This window comes from Drosophila teissieri, chromosome 2R (assembly GCF_016746235.2).
Source record: "Drosophila teissieri strain GT53w chromosome 2R, Prin_Dtei_1.1, whole genome shotgun sequence".
NCBI classification, from domain to species: domain Eukaryota; kingdom Metazoa; phylum Arthropoda; class Insecta; order Diptera; family Drosophilidae; genus Drosophila; species Drosophila teissieri.
The window spans coordinates 2,758,789-2,778,024 of record NC_053030.1 but is presented as its reverse complement, the minus strand read 5'-3'; the positions used below and the strand labels follow the sequence as shown (position 1 = coordinate 2,778,024).

The following is a 19,236-nucleotide window of genomic DNA, read 5'->3' as shown; positions in this document are numbered from 1 at the left end:
TATTTATCTGGTTTTATTCACACGCACAAAGCAAAACAATTTGCTGGAAAATGTATAATAAATCCGAAAAAAATGTTTAACCCAATGTCTTTCAAATGATTTATGTCTTATGCTGTGCACAGGAATATAAAACGCTTTGCGTACATGTCCCGGATTCGTAAGCATTTGTATCAAATTTCGGATCATTTTTAATACCAAACTAATTTTATAGTAATGAATGCTATGCAACAAGCAGTGTTACATTTTTAAATCTCCGGAGAGAGATCTGTACTTTTATTTGGTCGGCCCGGAAAAATTACCAGCTTTACAAGCATTTTGTTGTAGTTTAATAATTATTTTATTGGCCGTTGGTTTAAAATATTAAATTCCCATTGAATTATCTTTAAATATTGATTTTATTAATTTCGTTTTTAGTATAGAATACAATACCATTTAAGTTTCGCCTTTACCAAGAAATCCAATATACATATATAATATGTATATAAGCATATTAATATATAAAGAACACAAGGGCCGTGGATTATATTTGTTTTTAGTCATTTTTATTTATTTTGTGCTACTTTTCTATAAAATATACATTATAAAATTAAATAAAGTAGTTTTACATATTTAGTTTAAATCATACCACTAGTTCATGAATGAAATAAAAAAATGGTTCTAAGTCGTTGATAAAATTTTTTTGTTTAATGAAGAACGAGAGAATGGAATTTAAAATTTGTATCACGATATAGATTTTTAGAAAGATTTGTAAAGTTTCACAAATATATTTTTGGCTTTTATTTGTGATTTTGTCGTATATCTCAAATCATGAATTTAAAAAAAAAACATAATGTAGTCGACAATTTTGAAATCATGGTCATACTCTGCCTTTAACGGATTATTAGCATGTTGGCTGTAATAGCTGTAACTAATGTAATACAAATTGTTAATAATACTGTTATCTTGTTTTTGGGAAACACAGCTCCCGCTGACGAAATTATTCCAATATTTATATTCTTGGCATCTCACTGAGTGCTAATAAAAAATATGTTATCTTTCTTATATATTTTCTGCGGTTCATTTTGTATATTTATTGACTAGTAAACGTTTACATATTGAAATTTTCCTTTCCAACTATTCAAATTAATTTTGCTCAAAATTTTAGAAATCCTTTTTCTGGTAAAATCGCCTTGAGCATATATTATACTTTTAAAGATTTTATCGATTAAATTACTTTCGATCTCATATTTATTATCAAACATTCGTTAAAATGTGGAGGGCTTAACTTCATTCTGTTTCAGTTTTTGGAAATTCAATACATACCATCAGTTTTGAGATTTTTGTTTGTCATTTCAACATGAATTTTCTGCGTTGCACTCTGAAGCTTGGTAAAGAATCAGATGTTCGATTAAAATACATAGGATACTTCATAATTTCTTTGTTGCTCATTGCCCGTCTCTAGCTCCTTAAAATCCCTTGCCCAAATGTAAGCAATTTAACATCATAAAAATGTAAGTTTTATTGCCTAGAACCCTAAACGGTTTAATTATAGTCAAAACGATATATATTTTGGTATATATATATCGCTCATACATATATATGATTAAATTAAGTAAGTGCTTTTAAATTTCTTGTTGCGCCAATGCTATGTGTATTCGGTTAGATTTTTGTTATTCGATCATTGGCCATATAACTCCAGTAATTGCTTTAAAAGTATTTTAAAAGTTCAAATCATTTGATCAAATCATTCATCAAATATTTGTGACCGCACAATTATTTTACACTGCACTTTCTTTAACTTGTAAGAGTGAAATTTTGTTTGTTATTTTTCATTTTATTTACTTTCTCATTTTTTTAAATTTTATTTAATCTTTCTAAACGCTTTTTTCATTGTCAGTCTTTACGATTCACGGCTTTTGTGCATTTGAATTGTTTAATTGTCTCATTACTATATGACCAACTACGATACTTTGTGTGTGTTTCAAGGTAAACGAACACAAGCGTTTTGCTGAGTTAATAAGCAGGTGAGTGGTTGGGCTTTCGACCCGATAGAAGTTAATGTAAGTGCAGGGTTATAATACTATAAACATATGGTGTATAGAAAACAAGGGGCAGTGGTTGAGCTTTCAAGAGTGGGTTTCTCTACTGATCTAAAGAGGCAGTTTTGGAGCGTTTCCAAAGAGATTTAAAAAGCCCCTTTTTTTTGGGTTTGTTATTGGTGGCCGCCCCTGAGACTCCATTGTCTTTACGATTTGTATCCTTTTGCGTGGTGGATCCTAAATAAAAGTGTTTGGTATCAAAATTCAAGTCTTTTAAAAAGGTTTTTTTCTAATTTATTTAAATGCTAATGCCTAATGCTAACTTAAATATTTAAACTATCCAACTATCAAGAACCTGCCAAGGAGCGAAATATCAAGATATGGAGATATTGCACACGAGCTAGACTTATCTGCCGATTATATGGTAGCACCAAACATATTAGAATAATAATAATATAATCATATCGAAATTGACCAAAACAATAATCAAATTCGTTTCTTAGATCAAAATGTATTTCTTCTAGCACAAGCACGCACACATACACACTATTTTCTTTATTGTTTTTACTCACACAAGCAAGAAAATTATATTTTTAGATTTTTACGCTCTCAATTTTAGGCGAGTGAAAAGAGAGCGATTTTGGTCGTCACCAAAAAAGTGGCTGCACAGTGAAAAAACAATGTATGGCCGTTACGCATCTTGTTATTATAATGTCTTTGGTAGTAATTATAGGCCGGCAACAATTTTATTTAGATTTATATCAAATTTTTAATACTGTTCTTGTGTTAGGAAACTTATAGTGAGCATGGCAATATTTTGAAAAAATCGATTTAATAACTCTCTAGCTTCAGGGATCCTACAAATATATGTACAGCACCACGCAGATGGCTTGGTCGACTCAACTACCGATTCAGGTAAAAATTAAACAAAAGATTTATCGTCCTTTCACACAACCTTAAATATTCTAGAATACTCTGTACTCGTGTATTTAAAAAAATATCTTTAAATTATTTTATGCATTTTTTGCTTTTGTTATTTTTTGTTTCGTTACTTTAATAGAATGTATACTCTTCCTAAATGTGCTTTAAAACTTTACCCGTTTCAAAATAATAGACCTGCTTGCTATCATCCATAAGCTCATCGCAGTATGCCTTCGGTTTTCGATCTTTGCTGTTTTCTGATGGGTACAAGAATATCGCTTTATTATTTTTTCGGTTCACTTCAGACGAACTCACTTTTTTTGGTTATCAGCAAACTGGTCACTCGCCGCAGAGCCTCGCGGGGTGATTTATTCAAGAAGGAAGGTGTAAGATTTGGTGGCAGCGTTAATGGCTTACGAGATTGTCCGGTGCCCGACATGCCAGTCGGATTATCCCATACCCGCATGGAAGCCAGCCGATCTATGTTTTCGGTGGAGACTGGGCGCATACCCCGTTGCTTGGGATACCATCCTCGAGCCGGGGCCCCGGTCATACGAAGCATTTCATTGGAAGCCAAAGCATGATTTATTGAGCGCTGGCGGCAAATTTGAGATGTACCATAGTTACCTCCTATTGATAGGTTATAAAACAAAATAAAAATTGTGTAAAATGACAAATCCAGTAATGAATATGGTATCTGAAGCTGTCGAAGGAATCATTTTTTTTTTCATTTTTCTACGCTAATGGAAGGCAAACAGATTATTGGACGTTAAATAATAACGTACATATGGGAAATTCTCCAGAAAGTACAACCGCCGCCGAAAAATTCAAAGTCTATAAAAGTGGGGTTTTTTCACTTATATGAATAAAAAATTAAGTAAATGTAAGTAATATAAGAATTTTGGACATTTAATCTCAATTTCGATGCAAACCAGAAAAAGTGCAAAAGTTCTGTTTAATACATTTATAGGGTACGTTTTGATTTGATTCTTTTTCTTTAAGAGAGTCACTATGAATCGATATTCCTTATTTTACATTTAGGTATATAGTAAAAGAATATATACAAAATATGAAAGAAACGATGCTATAGCTAATTACGGTAAATTTCTCATAAGCTCATAAAAAGAGCATTTCTTATCAGTGCGCCTAAAGTTCTTGTCCAGTGATCTTTAAATCTTGTGTCTAAACATATATTTGGACATCAAATTTAATAAAATATAGTTTTGTTAATTATACGCACATCGTGGTTTTTGAAAATTGTTTAAGGTGAGTCGCGTGCGACATAATAAGTTAACAATTTTTCTTGTTGTGGTTAAAAAACTTTTATTTAATTAAGATGAATAAAGGGAAGGAGAAAAACAAATTAAATTTGCATATTTGGAGAGAAAAAATGGAAATGCAGAAATTAAAGAACAAGGAAAGAATGCGAAAGGCCATAATTACGTCGAAAACATAAATGGAATTAAAATTTATTTTATATCATCTGCACATATTGATAATATGTCTGTATAATAAGTTAGATAAAAAATGGAAGGATGTGAAACGCATAACTGGTATAAGCCAGATGCATTGATTTGGTTGCAATGGCCAACAGACGAATGCTGCTAGAACAGCATATTAATTTAAAAAATTGTGTTTGACTTCTTCAACTATATAATTTAAGTTAGGTGATTAAGTTTTTCATATAAGAAGAATATGTATGTTGCTGGTTCTTATAAATAGTTAGTTTCCGTTTCAAATTCAAATTTTTAATTTTAAACATTAAAGTGTTACCACAATCCCACCAATAATATAACTAGCTTCCTATCGATACTTCCAACGAACACAGATCTGAAAAATGCTGCGTCGCCCAACACCAGAAAAGCAGTTTTGGAAAAGAATGGCTGCACGATAACACAATTTAATAAATCGTTCGTTTTCTCATATCATCTTGCTAATTCTTGCGAATTTTGTTTATATTCAATAAATAAATGTATTACTAATAGAGTGAAACATAGCGAGTTGAGACGATTCTATTTGGTGTTGTTTTCTATTTGCCACACGGAGTGGCCACACTGTACATTTTTGTAACTTTACTGAAGATATTTTATTAAGTCTGAAATTAATTTAAAAAATAAAAATATTATGTTAAATATATTAAAAAAATTTAAATGCATTCTATGTTCTTCTACTTTATTTAAAATGTATAACACAATTTAAAAAAATATGATGTAAGAAAATGTCGCGTGCGACAGTGATAAAAATTCAATTTAATCAAAAAAACTACTTTATATTTTTAAGTCAACTCAAATATTTTATTAGGTTGAATTGATATATATTACATTTAAATTAATTGCTTAGTGCTTAAACTGGTTAGCGAAAAAGGGACTTCTGTCTGTGTCGCGTGCGAATATCTAACATTTTTGTAATTATCTTGAAAACGAACCATTGTCCGAAATCGACCTTAACAGCAATTATAGTACTTACCAAGAGCTATACGTTATTAAAAATTAAATTAAGTCTTGGTATATGTTTTTTTTTTTCGTTTGAATGCGTACAAAAGTCGCGTGCGACATCAGAGAATTATCCATATGTTACATTTAAGCTTTTAAAAGATATTTCTGATTGGTTTGACGAATGAGGTGCTCATACCTAACGTTTACAAACATTCATTTATATATTAGGCAGACTTAAGTTGAAAATCTATATAGTCTTATATAGTACTATAAATTATAAATTTCATAGTAGTAAAAAAAAGAAGGTTGATTTACTCAAATATCATATGCGGAGTAACTTTAATAGGATTGCTGGAAAGAAATTTTAAAATTTTTTTTGGAATAGCGATACATATTGGCAAGGAAAATAGTAAAATCCAAGAAATCAAAACATTTTTAAAATAGTGGATGAGTTAAGTATTTAACAGTGAGAAAGTGTAAACGTTAAGAATTTGTACAACATAAAAAAAGTAAATATTGTATATTGAATTGTATTGTATATTGAATATTTATACCCGTTACTCGTAGAGTAAAAGGGTATAATAGATTCGTTAAATCAGAAGGAAACGCTTCCTGTTTCCGACCATAAAGTATATACGTATGTTATTGATCAGGATCAATGGCAGAGTCAATCTGGCCATGTCCGCCTGTCCGTCCGTATCAACGTCGAGATCTCAGGAACTATAAAAGCTAGAAAGTTGAGATTTAGCATGCAGACTCCAGTGACGTAGACGCAGCGCAAGCTTGTCGATGATGCCACTCCCACTCGAACGCCTACAAACCGCACAAAACAGCCGCGCCCACACTTCTCAAAATTTTTTGATATTTTTTCATTTTTATATTAGTATTGTAATTTTCTATCGATCTGCAGCAAACTTTTTGCCACGCCCACCCTAAGGCTCACAAAACGCTCAAAACTGCCTCGCCCAGTGTTGAAATTTCTCTTCGCACTTCCACTAGCTGAGTAACGGGTATCAGATAGTCGGGGAACTCGACTATAGCGTTCTCTCTTGTTTAATTTCTCTTAGTGAAATCGTTGAACAGGGTTTTTTTATTGCTTCAACTAGAGTACAATTTCTTCGAATAATTTGTTTCTCATATCCTGGAAATAGTAATTAAAACCATCCGATCCATCAAGGTTAAACTTCTTTTCGTCGGAGAAGACCACTGTCTCCCACTCCTTATTCCACGTCATGGGTTCTCGGGAAAATCGAAGTTGTGATTTTTTTCGAGCATCATAAAGAGGTGTTTTTTTTTATTTTCAATTTCTTCGAATAATTTGTTTTACCGTAGAAACACTAACATTTACCCCGCATTCTTCCCAAATTTGACCAGCAGAATAGGTCAAATTTGAGGCAGCTAGTAGGTTAAGTCGTCTCTTTCCCTCCATTCATTTTTTTTCCATAGTCTGCATCGTTGCAAAGAAAATGGCTTATAACGTTTTGACTTCGACCTATTTTCTTGGCTATTTCATTGTGTTTTAATCCAGATTCATATAGCCTTTTATTTTACCTTTTTCAGAATCGGAAAAAATGATAATGAATGCCTTAAATTATAGAATACAAAAGAATTCAACTCTTATTTATCAATCTAACGGTCAAACAAGAAGTGAAGTCAAAAGCGTAAAACCTATTCAGTTGAGCCAAAAACAATGGAGATTTTTTTTGGTTTTTGAAAAAATAATACAAATAATGAAACAAAAAAAACTAACAGAACCAAAACTTTGCTATTTCAAGAAGGACTTTTTTCTTTATACTACAAAATATTTCGCTTAAATCGGAGTTTTATTTATGAGACAAAACGTTTCGAAAATGGAACAAATTCAAACCTATTGTAAGGCTTATTTCGCGGAAACTTTGCTTCAGGGAATACTATTTTTTGGTCTCTTCTATGTAATTTAATAAAGGTTTCATTTTGTATCTCAGTTTTATAATTCCGTAACGATTAAACTATTAAGTCTGAGCTTAATGTAAACATTTTGAAATGTTTGTAAGATAAAGAGTGACGCTAAAATTAAACAATTTCTTTAAAAAAAAACTCTTTAATGTTGGCGTTTGTTAATTATTTGCCCATTTATGTACTTCTAAAATATTCAATATTACTTGCCTCCTATTCCCAAAATTGAAGCGCCCATGTTGATACTGGTCGATGTGCTTGATCTGGGCGCTGTGCGGGAACCACTGACCACAGGTAGGGGCTCATTTTGGCGTCGATATGGGGTTCGGGGTATGTCACAGCTGCCGGTTTATTGTTAATTTTCTAGGTCTTATGTAACTTGTATGTAACTACTTACCCTCTGGCAAAAATTGGCGTTTCAGGAAGACTACATGAGGTTTGCAGGCGATGCTCTTCACGCGGCGACTGCTTTAGGCTACGCTTGGTGCCATAGTTAATGTAACGACGATGGTAGGACCCAGATCCTCCTGCCATTCCGTCGAAGTGTGGAGCGGGTAGTGGAGGCATCGGTCCCAGACCAGTAGGTGTGGTTATCCCGCTGCCACCGCTGCTATAGTGACCAAAAAGCTTTGGTGATTTCTTGCGGTATTGCGAGTCAATACTCCAGGATTTCATTGTGTTGGCCGAATGACCTCCAGTGGCTCGATGTGGGGGGACCGTGGGCGGTCCGGCGTGGCCTTCTAAAAAACTGGCGGATTGGTGGGCAGGCGCTGGTGGCGGTGGTAGCTCGTCAGTAAAGTGACGCACAGAGGCGATATTGTCTCGACTGCGGCGAGTTTGGCTGTTGGTACTGTGCACCGCCGTACCGGAGGCGGTGGCATGTACCTCCACTACGGTAGTACCCCGATTCGCGGCAGGGGCCACTGCTGGGAGCTCAAGCTGCTTTCGCGGCTCCACCGGCGATGGTGGAAGTGGGGCATCGTAGTCAAATAAATCCGGGTTAGAACTCGGCGGCGATGGGGGCAGTGGGCCCAAATGGGGGGTCTGTGATAGCAACATCTCCTTGGCGCTTTCAGACTTGTGAACGCCATGTCGAAATTCCAGTACTCGCTTTGCATGCAACTCGGCAGCTGTCGTTGGGGCTCCACTAAGTCCACCAGCATTACATTCAGCCGGTTGACCCACAATTGGAATGTCTCCACGCAACAAAGCACTGATGTTATGCTCTATTTGCATTAGTGGAGCACACCCGTAGCTAAAATCGGAAAGTTCTTCGTCCTCCTCCAAAGTTGGAGCCAAATCTGTATGAGGGGTGGTGGCGTTCGAAGCTCGCTGATCTACATTGAAAAAAGTTTTATATATTATGATTTCAAATGTTTTTTAAAATGTCATATAAAATGGTTAAGATTATATGTGCTATCTCTATATAATTTAATCCTGATAACATTTAAAAAAAAGAAAAAATGAATTGTTTTTTTTTACTCACCGTTACCGTTGTATCCATACAGCTCGTAGCTGCTGGTTCCGTTGAGACGCGCCTCATCAAACTCTTCGCTGCTGGATGTGTTGTCCGGCATGGACTCGGCACTCAGGCGCTTTTCTGTTAGCATTGCCATCTTGCTCTTCACTGGCTTGCAATAACCGAGTTGTTCTGCTGCCTCAATATCAAGAGATAAGACCGCGCGGTGTGCAGCGGCCATCTCCAATCCGCGGCGTGTATGCCCCGCATTAGCCTCACACTCCTTGTACACGAAGTTTATCTCAGATGAAGCTGGTGGCAGCGGTAATGGCAGCGGTAATGGTAGCGGAGTGGCATCGCTTTGCTCGCTATCGCTTGTGTAGAACTCATTACTGATCGCCCCCGCTCCAACTTTGGGTTCGGGATCGACTCTCTCGGCCAACGAGGAACGTAGCGGCTTTGGTATACGAAACACATCTGCGGCACGAGGCGGTTTTTTGGCAGCGGAGCGACGGATAATAAAAGTTCCATTGCCCAGCATGCTTTTATCGTTGGAAATAAAACTGTCATCTAAATGGTTGGTTTTCTGTTGATGGAAATGTCAAAATTCTTAATTAATGAACAGTGTTGTACGCGTAGTAGGATACAAGATAGAACGTAATAGTCGAGATTCTCGACCCGCTACAGCGCTCAAGGGAAAGTGGTGGAAATATCAAATCAAATATTTTTAATTTATTAGCCTTCGACGTTCATATGGGCAGACAACCAGTCGGATTTACGTGGTTAGATTGACTCGTTGGGTGACTGCAATAACGCCTGAATGGGTTCATTCAATGAAAAACATTTAACAACTCGTTTATTAAAGCACAAACATTTGTTTAGCAATGTTCTCTGTTTGCATTTGAACTACTAATTATAAAACAAGTGACAATGTATGCATACTAAGTCCTGATATTAACTTTTGTGACGAAAAATTATTTTTTAATTACTAAGATGTATACTTTAAAGATCTTAAGTTTACTGATGCATTTTCTATTTAAGCGTGTGAAATAAGTAAGTTTAAGATTGTTAGTGCTAAAGGCGTATAAAATGTAGTGATTTATAGTAGTTTTCCAGCTATACTAGCCCGTTTTTCCAAAAGTTGTAAATCTACTGTTTCTCATATCTTTTGGGAATGTATTTTGAACGGATTATAAAACAGTGATCGGTGATCGGCCTTTTCTCCTGAATCATATAATTTGTTTTTAAGTAACGGAATACAATCGCCTTTTATTTTTTGCGTTACTTTTAGATTGGTGTATCACTCGTTATGATCGGACAACTACACAGATTTTCATTTCTTCGTTTATATATAGTATCGTATCGCACACTCTCTTGGTTCGTTTCGTAATTACTTTTTTAATAATCTCCAATATGTTTATGTTCTTTTTTTTAACTAAGGAATGTACATATGTATCTGTATTTGATAGTCAAGGAATTCGATTGGATTGCTATTTTTAAAAACCCATAACTAAAAATGCTTGTTGGATAGCTTTTCTAGAAGTTCGTATGGTTGTGGTTTAGTGTGATCTGGGTATATAAAAAAAGACATTTTTTAAATCATACAAATGTAAAGGCGCACGCTGATGCTTTTAAAAATTTTGAACTTCCTTTTAATAAATATGTTGTTGTAAATAGCTCTAACCGTTTTAGAAGCAGAAGTATTTTTAAAGCCACTGGACATCTTCTTGTTGCTCCTAAAGTGAATCTCCCAGGCGATTCCGTTCTGTTTAACGGGTGTGAGGTCAGTGGAGATGGTGGACTCCTCCAGCGAATCTTCCGAATAGTCCTCATCCCTGGCAGCCGCTGTTGATGTCGCCACATTAACGTGAGACGCAGCAGGCGAAGCGTCCCCGGACGAAGAGTTTGAGCTGCTGGATAGTGGATTTAGAATGTGGCACACCTCCTTGTGCTTTTCGACGGAGCTGAGTAACCGCTTGCCACGTGCCCCTTCCCCTAAGGCCGCCTTAGAAGAGGGACCTGGGTAGATCGTCACCGGATGTTCGTTGACGAATGGCTCCGGCAGCTTTGCTAAATTACCACGGAGAACAGCGTTATGCACAGCGCTAATGTCGATGCCCAGGGCGTTGCGACCACCGGTGCAGCTTCCAGGGTGCCGAATGGCTAACAATCCACTTGAGGAATTGGCAGCGGAAGCTCCACCCAAACTCGAACCTTTGGCACCACAGCACGGTAAACTGGAGTAATTTGAGCTTACGGCAGGAGTCGAGCTCGAACCCCGAGCCTTTGGCTGGAGGAATGGTAGAAAAATATGGGTTTGGGGTTAATTAATTGATGTGCCATTAGCTGTGGGGCTGGCAGGCCTAAACTCCCTAAACTCACCAGCGTTGTCTGAATGAGAGGCGATGTAATTTCCCGTTCGTGTACAACCTCAGATAATTTAGTTATGTTCTCATCCACTTCGTTAAAGTTTCTCTCGGGCACAGTGTCTATGCTGGGTGTTTGGGGCACCTCTTCGGAATCCTTTATGGACATGCTGACATGTAAGAGTTAAGATAAATATTAAAGAATAAGTTTAAAAAAACAAAAAAAATGGGTAAAGTACTTTAACAACCATAAAAATAATATTTTTAGAAAAAAACAAGAGAGAACGCTATAGTCGGGTTCCCCGACTATCTGATACCCGTTACTCAGCTAGTGAAAGAGCGAAGAGAAATTACAACACTGACTGTTTGTTGCGGTTTGTGGGCGTTAGAGTGGCCGTGGCAAAAAGATTGTTGGTATATAGAGTTACATTTACAAGACGAACAAAAATGTGAAAAAATTTCAAAACATGTTTTAAAAGTATGGGCGTGGCAGTTTTGGGCGGTTTGTGGGCGTTAGCGTGGGCGTGGCAAAAGTTTTTCTGCAGATCAATAGAAATTGACAATACTAATAAGATAATCAAAAAATATCAAAACATTTTTCAAAAGTGTGGGCGTGGCAGTTGTGGGCGTTAGAGTGGGCGTGACAACATGAATCGACAAACTATGTCTCTGGAGTCTGTATGCTTATTCTCAACTTTCTAGCTTTTATAGTTCTGAGATCTAGACGTTCATACGGACGGACAGACAGACGGACGGACGGACAGACGGACATGGCCAGATCGACTCGGCTATTGATCCGGATCAAGAATATATATACTTTATATGGTCGGAAACGCTTCCTTCTGCCTGTTACATAATTTTCCAGGAATCTAGTATACCCTTTTACTCTACGAGTAACGGGTATAAATATTTGTGACTAGCGATATTTGTCGTTAAAACAGGCACAGCATATTGGATTGACAAATTATATCTGAATCAAAGCATAAAATCCGTTTGACAAATCACAGCTCTTGATCTAAGCGACGGACAGGCAGACGGATGGACATGGCCAGATCGCCTCGGCTAGAGATCCTGGCTATAGTCAACGGTAATTAAACACTAGTAATCATTATTAGTCGTGCGGAGTCGATTTTCACTACAGCAAAGGTAAATATTGCCGGAAACCGGTTGAAATATAAAATATATGAAAGCGGATGTTATTTTATGGTAATTTTATCCTTTACTAAAATATAAACCTATTCTAGAAAACCGAAATTAGACACTAATTACAGACTTGTTTTTATGCTGGCACTATTAAACTGACATTTTACTTACTTTTTGCGACTTAGGCTCATGTAGCCATCGTCCTCAGACTGATTTTCGCCACCGTTGCAGTTCAAGGCCACTGGTTTTGTTGCTGCCTCCTCAAATTCCGAAATAATCTCATCAAGGACTTTTATTGGCTCAGGTATATCATCCAAGAAAATGGGTTCCGACTGTGGTTGATTATCACTGCATTAAGTAAGAATAGACAATGTTTCAAAACTCATGCTGTTTAGGTGTCACTCTAAAAGTACTAATAGTTCACGAGACCTCTCACATGCACGGACACTCGCACTTGGTAAATCCACAAGCTAAGCGCCTCTGGCGGTTTACTTATTTTTACTTACTCTTTTCCTTTTTGGTCAGCTTCAACATCAGCAGCATCTAAATCTGGGGCTACTTTCATCTGGGCTTCCAAGGAAATGAATGAGCGATGAGATTCTGCCATTGTATCATAAGATTGCCCTGCCTCCAGATAAAACGTCCGCTCGGTCTTGACGTTGGTCGAATCGCGTGCTTTAGATGATTTATGTGCCGTTACCATTATGTGATATTCATTGCACCTACGACGGTAGACCTACTCGGCAGTGGCTTCTTTGTTGATGTGGGATATCTGGATGACTAAATTGTCCCAGTCAGCGACGCTGCTGGCGTTGCTTTGTTGGCGGCCACTTCAATGTTCATCTATGCAATGAGTGAAAGTGATTGGAGGTTTTGCTCTGCCTTCGTCGCTGTTTTAATTTCAGGTTATTAAATTCGTCAGCCCATTCGGGTATCCCGTGAGTGTCTTAAATTTCTTTTACGAATACCGCTTTAATAAACTAAAATTTCACTCTTGTGGTTTTTAATAAGGGAGAACTACTTTGGCAATTTAAATGCGACCAAGTAATAATTGATTGGTAAAGCCACTTAGTAGCCATTAATCAATATACATTGTATGTATGTACATAAATGTTCCGCCTATAATAAAAATAGAATTCTCCTGCGACTGAACTAGTTTTCGGATTTATATATACAATTATATATTTTTGTAATTTTAGCTACAGCCCTAGGTTTTGAGACATTAAATGTGTTTTTGTGTTTTGTACCAGACGTATAAATATATATGTACATTGTATGAAATATTTTGTATGCCACACATTTAAATATTTTTCATCTTATCACAAAAATCCTTTACATTATGTATGTATATGACATTTACACCAAAAAAAAAAAGTAAACACACACGCGACTTCGGGCAATTAAAACCTGTTCACCGAAAGATTTTTATGCATTGATTTTTCCATCACATCGCGAGGAACGGTTTGAAGAATGAGGTTTTGCGAGGAAGACGAGACAACAACCACCCGAGAGAGAAGAGTGTGGGAGCTCACTATTCGCACTCTGCCTCATCTTCATTCATATTTTCTATACACTGGGGTCCCACCGAGAAGAGTTTAAGTATGAGTCCCAGTCAGGCGCACTCACACACCATTTTCGCCAACCTCCTCCCACACAGTTTGCTGGCTATATGTATACGTACATACAAACATATGTATGTACATGTATGTACGTACATGTATAAACACGTTTTTTCGCCTTTGATCAATTAAAAACCATTTTCAACTGAAACTGAGATTACCTTAAAAATTGAACTCGACGTACAAATGCAGGATGCGCTTTAATAAAAATTGGCGAAAATAACGGAATGGGAAAAATTAATTTCTCGTGTTATCAGTCAATTTCAATGGATTACAGTAACCATTACAGTCTTATCACAGAAACATAGGCGCGGGCCACTTTGTCTAACTGTAAAATGTACTGCTGTCGGTTTCTTCTTTTCAGTCATTTCCTTACTAATAAAGTTTCTACAGAGTCTGGCATCGATTTTTTCGAATGCAGACACATGCACCCACTCCCGGCGACGAAAGCAAACCGACTTTTTCGACTGCCTGGGGTTGTTCTGCTGTCGGCACACAAAAGAGTCAAACAGGAGTTTTTCGAAGCAAAACGCTGCTAAGAATAGATTACGCATAGCGGAGGGGCAGGGAGGCTACAAATGGAAGACGCGGCTACACTTTAAGCAACGGTACCAGCGACTTTGGACGGTTATTTTTAAACCGAACATATTTGAATTTTGCAATGGCCTTTTGACAATTTGCAATGGCCTTTAGACTTAAAAATGGTCATGCCAGAGACCAGTGAACCTACTTTTCTCCGATTTTCCTACTACACGAAATCGAATTTTTGTTTATGACAGAGCACCGTTCGCACATCTAGAGATGTAAAAAATGTATCAATTTATTGTATCGATATCTTTCGACCCGCGCAGCATAAATCGTCGACTGTTTTTTGCAACACGACGCCAATTATGCATTGCTTTAGTTTAGCAGTTATAGGGAAAATAAATAGATATATCATTGCAGAAAGAAACGTAAGACCTAAATTTGTATTACTTGACATTCCGCAAAGGCATATAATCGGATATCGATTTCAAGTTCACTTTTTACATTTTGCTTGGCAAAGACTCAAACCCACGCGGTAGGACCGTCATTTTCATAAACGACGGCCGGATAAAAAACTAATAACATTTTCGCCAGCAGTTTTTTGTTCGCCGTAACACTTGCCATGAAATCTACTTTCGTTTCAGTGGCGCTTTGGTTTACATGAACTTAAGCATTTAATCATTTACTTGATTTATTGTTTTTTTTTACTGTTATACAATTAATAATCATCAAATTTTTGTTTATTGTTTAGTGTTTTTATTTATTATAAAACACTGTTGGCGGCCGAATGCGATTTTTCACGTGCCTTGCCGAATGAAAATGTTGAATTCGGTCGCTCCATTTTCTTCTATGTTTTTTCGCACATGGATGTTGTAGGGGATCGGATGGTGGTGCTTTACAACTTGTCCAAGTACTGGGATAGATCGGGCAGTCCTTCCTTAAGACCCTTGCGCTTACGAGTATCCTGAACGATGGCATAGGGCTTGCTTGAGGGCTCGCTCGGGTCGCCGGGCAACACCTGCCAATGATCGAAGACACACTGAGGGAAGGCCTGTCCACCGGTGTTAGAGCGCAGATCGGCGGTAAAGCCGAATGACTCGTTGACGGGCAGGTATGCCTTCACCACGAACATGGGAGTGCCTACAACCTGGTTTTCCTCGAACACGTGGCCACGTCGCCTGTTGAGCACACCGTAGATTCCTCCCACAGCAACTTCGGGGCACTGGATCTCGCACAGGTAGACAGGCTCCATTAGGCGCGGCTTGGCGGTGATTGCGGCAGCGTACAGACAACGACGAGTGGTTGGAATGATCTGGCCACCACCACGATGGATGGCATCAGCGTGAAGCGTCACATCGTAGATGTTAAAGCGGACTCCACGCAAGTTTTCGTCGGCTAAAATACCCTCCTTTGAGGCCCATTGGAATCCAGCGACAACCGAGTCCTTGATTTCGTTAAGATACTGCACGGACTTGGTGCAGTCGAGGATGAAGTTGGGTCCGGTTCCGTCGGGGCCGAAGCACCAGATCTTACGGGCTTCAGTCACATCGTAGTCGTACTTCTCGGACAAATAACGGGCACGGGCCTTGAACTCATCCTTGGAACTAACATCGCCGTTGTCAATGTCCTCAGGAAGACCGTCGGGCATGGGTAGGGCTTTCATCAGCAGACGGTTGTGCTTGTTGGGCGACTTAGACAGACACATTTGGTCTGACTCCTCCGACACAGTTTCACGATAGGAGACGACGGGATCAGACTTCTTCAGTGGGATACAAGCATGGTCTTCCTCCAGATCCTTCAAACAAATCTCCAAATGCAGCTCACCGGCACCGGCAATGATATGCTCGCCAGACTCCTCGATGATGCACTGCACCATAGGATCGGACTTAGCCAGACGCTTCAAGCCCTCGACCAACTTAGGCAAATCGGCGGGATTTTTTGGCTCTACAGCCACTCGCACCACAGGGGACACGGAGAACTTCATGACCTAAAATTGATGCAAAAAATGTACATTTCAATTATCATTATATGCTACCTTACAAAAAAAAAAACGCTGCAAACCTTCATGTTGTGGGCGTCCTTGAAGGTGGTAATAGTACCGGTCTTAACCAAGAACTGATCGACACCGACCAGACCGCAAATGTTGCCAGAGGGCACATCCTCGATGGCCTCGACGTATCGACCCATCATGAGAATTGTACGCTGAATGGCCTTCTCATATAAGTCCTCCTTTTTGCCGGGGGTGTAATTGGGGCCCATGATGCGGCACTTCTGCCCGGTGGCTACCTTACCGGCAAACACACGTCCGAAAGCATAGAAGCGACCCTTGTCAGAGGTTGGCACCATCTTAGAAATGTACATCATTAAAGGACCTTCAGGATCGCAAGACTTAACGGCGACAGCGGCCTCATCGTCATGGGGACCTTCGTACAGCATCTCCATGCGGTACTTCTGGGCAACCACCGGTGACGGCAGATGGATAGCAATCATCTGAAGTAGAGCCTCACCGGCTGGCAGCCAGGTGCGCATCACAGTCTTCAGCAGAGCTTTGCCATCCTTGTCCTTGTCTTCATGCTTCAGGGTCACACCGATTTTCTCTAGCAAGGTACCTATCTCCTCCTTCTTGTAATTCATGATGGCATCAAACACCTTGTAGATCGGGTCCAGGATGTACATGCAGAACGAGCGTTTGTTGTCAGCTTCCTTCTGCTTCTGCCATTTCTTGGTCTTGGCGTTAAAGAAGTTTTCGCCCCACAATCTGTAAAATATAAGATAAACTATTAATTTTGTGTTATTTTAAATTTCTTATTCAATATGACTAGTTTTAATCGTTTATAGTACGAAATATGAGCACCTTACTTTCTGGAATATTTCGTATAATACAAAACGCTTCGATTCATATTAAGCTAATAATATTGTTATATTAAACATTTTTCAATTGTCTAAGCAGTTACATTACAGTCTAATATTACCTCAAATATGTCTTTAAAATATATCAATATTTTATTTAATATTTTTCAATTTTAAAAAATTTGAGCCAACAACCATTATAGCTTAAAATGTACTGTACAATTAATTTCAAATAAATTTATATACAAGTTCAAAATTATTAGTGTATGGTAACTGCCTTAACATGACTCGTTAGAACATTAAAAAAGCGGTTCCCAGTCAGCGTTTAAACAGTATCCGAAACTTTGATCTTCTTCTATTTATGGTCCACTTGTGGCGTTTTCAACACGAGCGACTTTAAAAAGACTGCCCTTGGGGAGCTGTTTCAAAAAGCCGCCCGCTCAGCGCCACACGTATTGTGGTAGAAGTTTAAATACATTTAAAACAATAACTATAAGACGACTCACCTGTTCATTAGCTTGACAACATCGATTTTGAACTTCTCGGAGTACATCTCGGAGAACTGCTTGAGAGTGAATGCCCAGCCGTGCAGCCCAGAACCGAAGCCGACTGATCCCTTAGAGGGATCCACGCGCACCTCACCCATCGGGCCTCCGTCATCGTTATAGGTGGCAATAATGACGTTCACGTTTTCGACGATGCGCTGGAAGGTCTGGTAGAGCTCCTCGGCATCCAGTTGCAGCTCGAGCAGAGCGCGGTCCATTTTGTTCATGAATAGGATCGGCTTGATACGCTCGGCGATGGCCTGACGCAGCACGGTTTCGGTCTGCACACACACACCGGAGACGCAGTCAACCACAACGAGGGCACCGTCGGTTACACGAAGGGCGGCGGTCACCTCCGAAGAGAAGTCAACGTGACCGGGTGAGTCGATCAAGTTGATCAGGAATCCCTTGCACTCCTTCTCGCGCTGATCGGCGTGAGTGATGAACACCAGATCCTTTTCCTCCACCTCGAAGTACATGGAAATAGCACTGCAATGGGGTAAGATTGTAGAAAAAGGGGAAGGGGGCTAAAACGTGACTGGTCTTACGTCGACTTGATGGTAATGCAGCGCTCCTGCTCATCCTTACGGGTGTCGGTGAAACGGGTCTCACCCGCCTTGGCTCCGGCAATGATACCAGCCTTCGACACAAGGGAATCGGTCAGGGTGGACTTGCCGTGGTCTACGTGTGCAATCACAGACATGTTGCGGATGTTCCGCTTCTTGTCCATGAGGCCTCGGATTTCGTCGACGGTGAAGTTGACCTAAATAAAAAATAAAGCATCGTTATGACACGTTTTTTTTTTTTTTTTTTTTTTTTTTTTTTTTTACTAAATCTATGCACACGTACTTATTAAAAATGGCGTCCATACACGCACACACACATACACACCATTTTAACAGTCGTGCGAAGGTCTTTGAGGTTAGATAAGAACAGAAAACCACATATCACTCACACCCGATCTTCATCATTGATATATATAGTTAGATATGGCTGTTGCTCAAGTATTTCACAACATGCACCCAGCAGCACGTTCTCGCGAAATTTATATAGCAAATCGCAAACGTCATTTTTATTCTTTGTCTCGCATTTCACCACCATACACACAGACGCACCCATACGTGAAAATACGTCGACACATAATTTCACCAAGTAATTGTGGGCACGTCTGCAATTTTTGCACTGTGCATTAAATCTATTAATGCAGGCCGGCTCTAGGCTTTTACTGTAGCTACAAGGCTATTATTTCAGACTTTGGCCACCTACCATTTTGGATGATTGGAGATTTTCTCGCGAACCAAAAAACACTACGCCTTTCAACGGCGTTTCGACAGGAAAGAGCGAGGCGCAGCAGCGACCATAGGGCTGGGACAATTTTCGATAATTTCGTTAGTCGGAACCAGTGTTGTTCGATAGTAGT

General features: G+C 38.7%; 2 protein-coding genes across 7 annotated transcripts; both read right to left on the bottom strand.

Moving 5' to 3' along the window:
- Window positions 1–712: 712 nt before the first annotated feature.
- Window positions 713–14,690, bottom strand: LOC122613086. 6 transcript variants are annotated; one of them, XM_043787083.1, is made up of 12 exons: window positions 14,627–14,690; window positions 13,018–13,120; window positions 12,784–12,952; window positions 12,449–12,625; window positions 11,151–11,304; window positions 10,453–11,058; window positions 8,796–9,354; window positions 7,707–8,646; window positions 7,520–7,650; window positions 3,255–3,569; window positions 3,116–3,196; window positions 713–2,255 (listed from the first exon to the last, which is right to left on the bottom strand). In XM_043787083.1, exons 3-12 carry the CDS (start codon window positions 12,882–12,884, stop codon window positions 2,122–2,124), a joined length of 3,198 nt encoding a protein of 1,065 aa, XP_043643018.1. In that variant the 5' UTR covers window positions 12,885–12,952; window positions 13,018–13,120; window positions 14,627–14,690; the 3' UTR covers window positions 713–2,121. The 6 variants fall into 6 exon arrangements, with proteins under 6 accessions (XP_043643018.1, XP_043643017.1, XP_043643015.1 ...); XM_043787080.1 differs by lacking the exon at window positions 14,627–14,690 and adding exons at window positions 14,058–14,094; window positions 14,273–14,434 and having other exon boundaries at window positions 717–2,255; window positions 12,784–13,120; XM_043787082.1 differs by lacking the exon at window positions 14,627–14,690 and having other exon boundaries at window positions 13,018–13,378.
- Window positions 14,691–15,094: 404 nt separating this feature from the next.
- On the bottom strand, window positions 15,095–19,236 carry LOC122613355 (eukaryotic translation elongation factor 2). The gene is made up of 5 exons (XM_043787489.1): window positions 19,083–19,236; window positions 18,365–18,579; window positions 17,778–18,305; window positions 16,483–17,179; window positions 15,095–16,408 (listed from the first exon to the last, which is right to left on the bottom strand). The coding sequence occupies exons 1-5, from the start codon at window positions 19,083–19,085 to the stop codon at window positions 15,317–15,319; spliced, it is 2,535 nt and encodes an 844-aa protein (XP_043643424.1). The 5' UTR covers window positions 19,086–19,236; the 3' UTR covers window positions 15,095–15,316.

Excerpts from the sequence above, each read along its gene's own strand:
- LOC122613086 (XM_043787079.1), bottom strand. The coding sequence starts at position 12,980 with ATGGTAACGGCACATAAATCATCTAAAGCACGCGATTCGACCAACGTC. Across the intron at positions 9,355-10,452 it reads ATACTTCTGCTTCTAAAACG|AAAACCAACCATTTAGATGA; the intron begins GTTAGAGCTATT and ends TTCCATCAACAG. Across the intron at positions 3,570-7,519 it reads TTCAATTTTGGGAATAGGAG|GAGGTAACTATGGTACATCT; the intron begins GCAAGTAATATT and ends ACCTATCAATAG.
- LOC122613355 (XM_043787489.1), bottom strand. Across the intron at positions 18,306-18,364 it reads TGCATTACCATCAAGTCGAC|TGCTATTTCCATGTACTTCG; the intron begins GTAAGACCAGTC and ends ACCCCATTGCAG. Across the intron at positions 16,409-16,482 it reads AGGACGCCCACAACATGAAG|GTCATGAAGTTCTCCGTGTC; the intron begins GTTTGCAGCGTT and ends CATCAATTTTAG.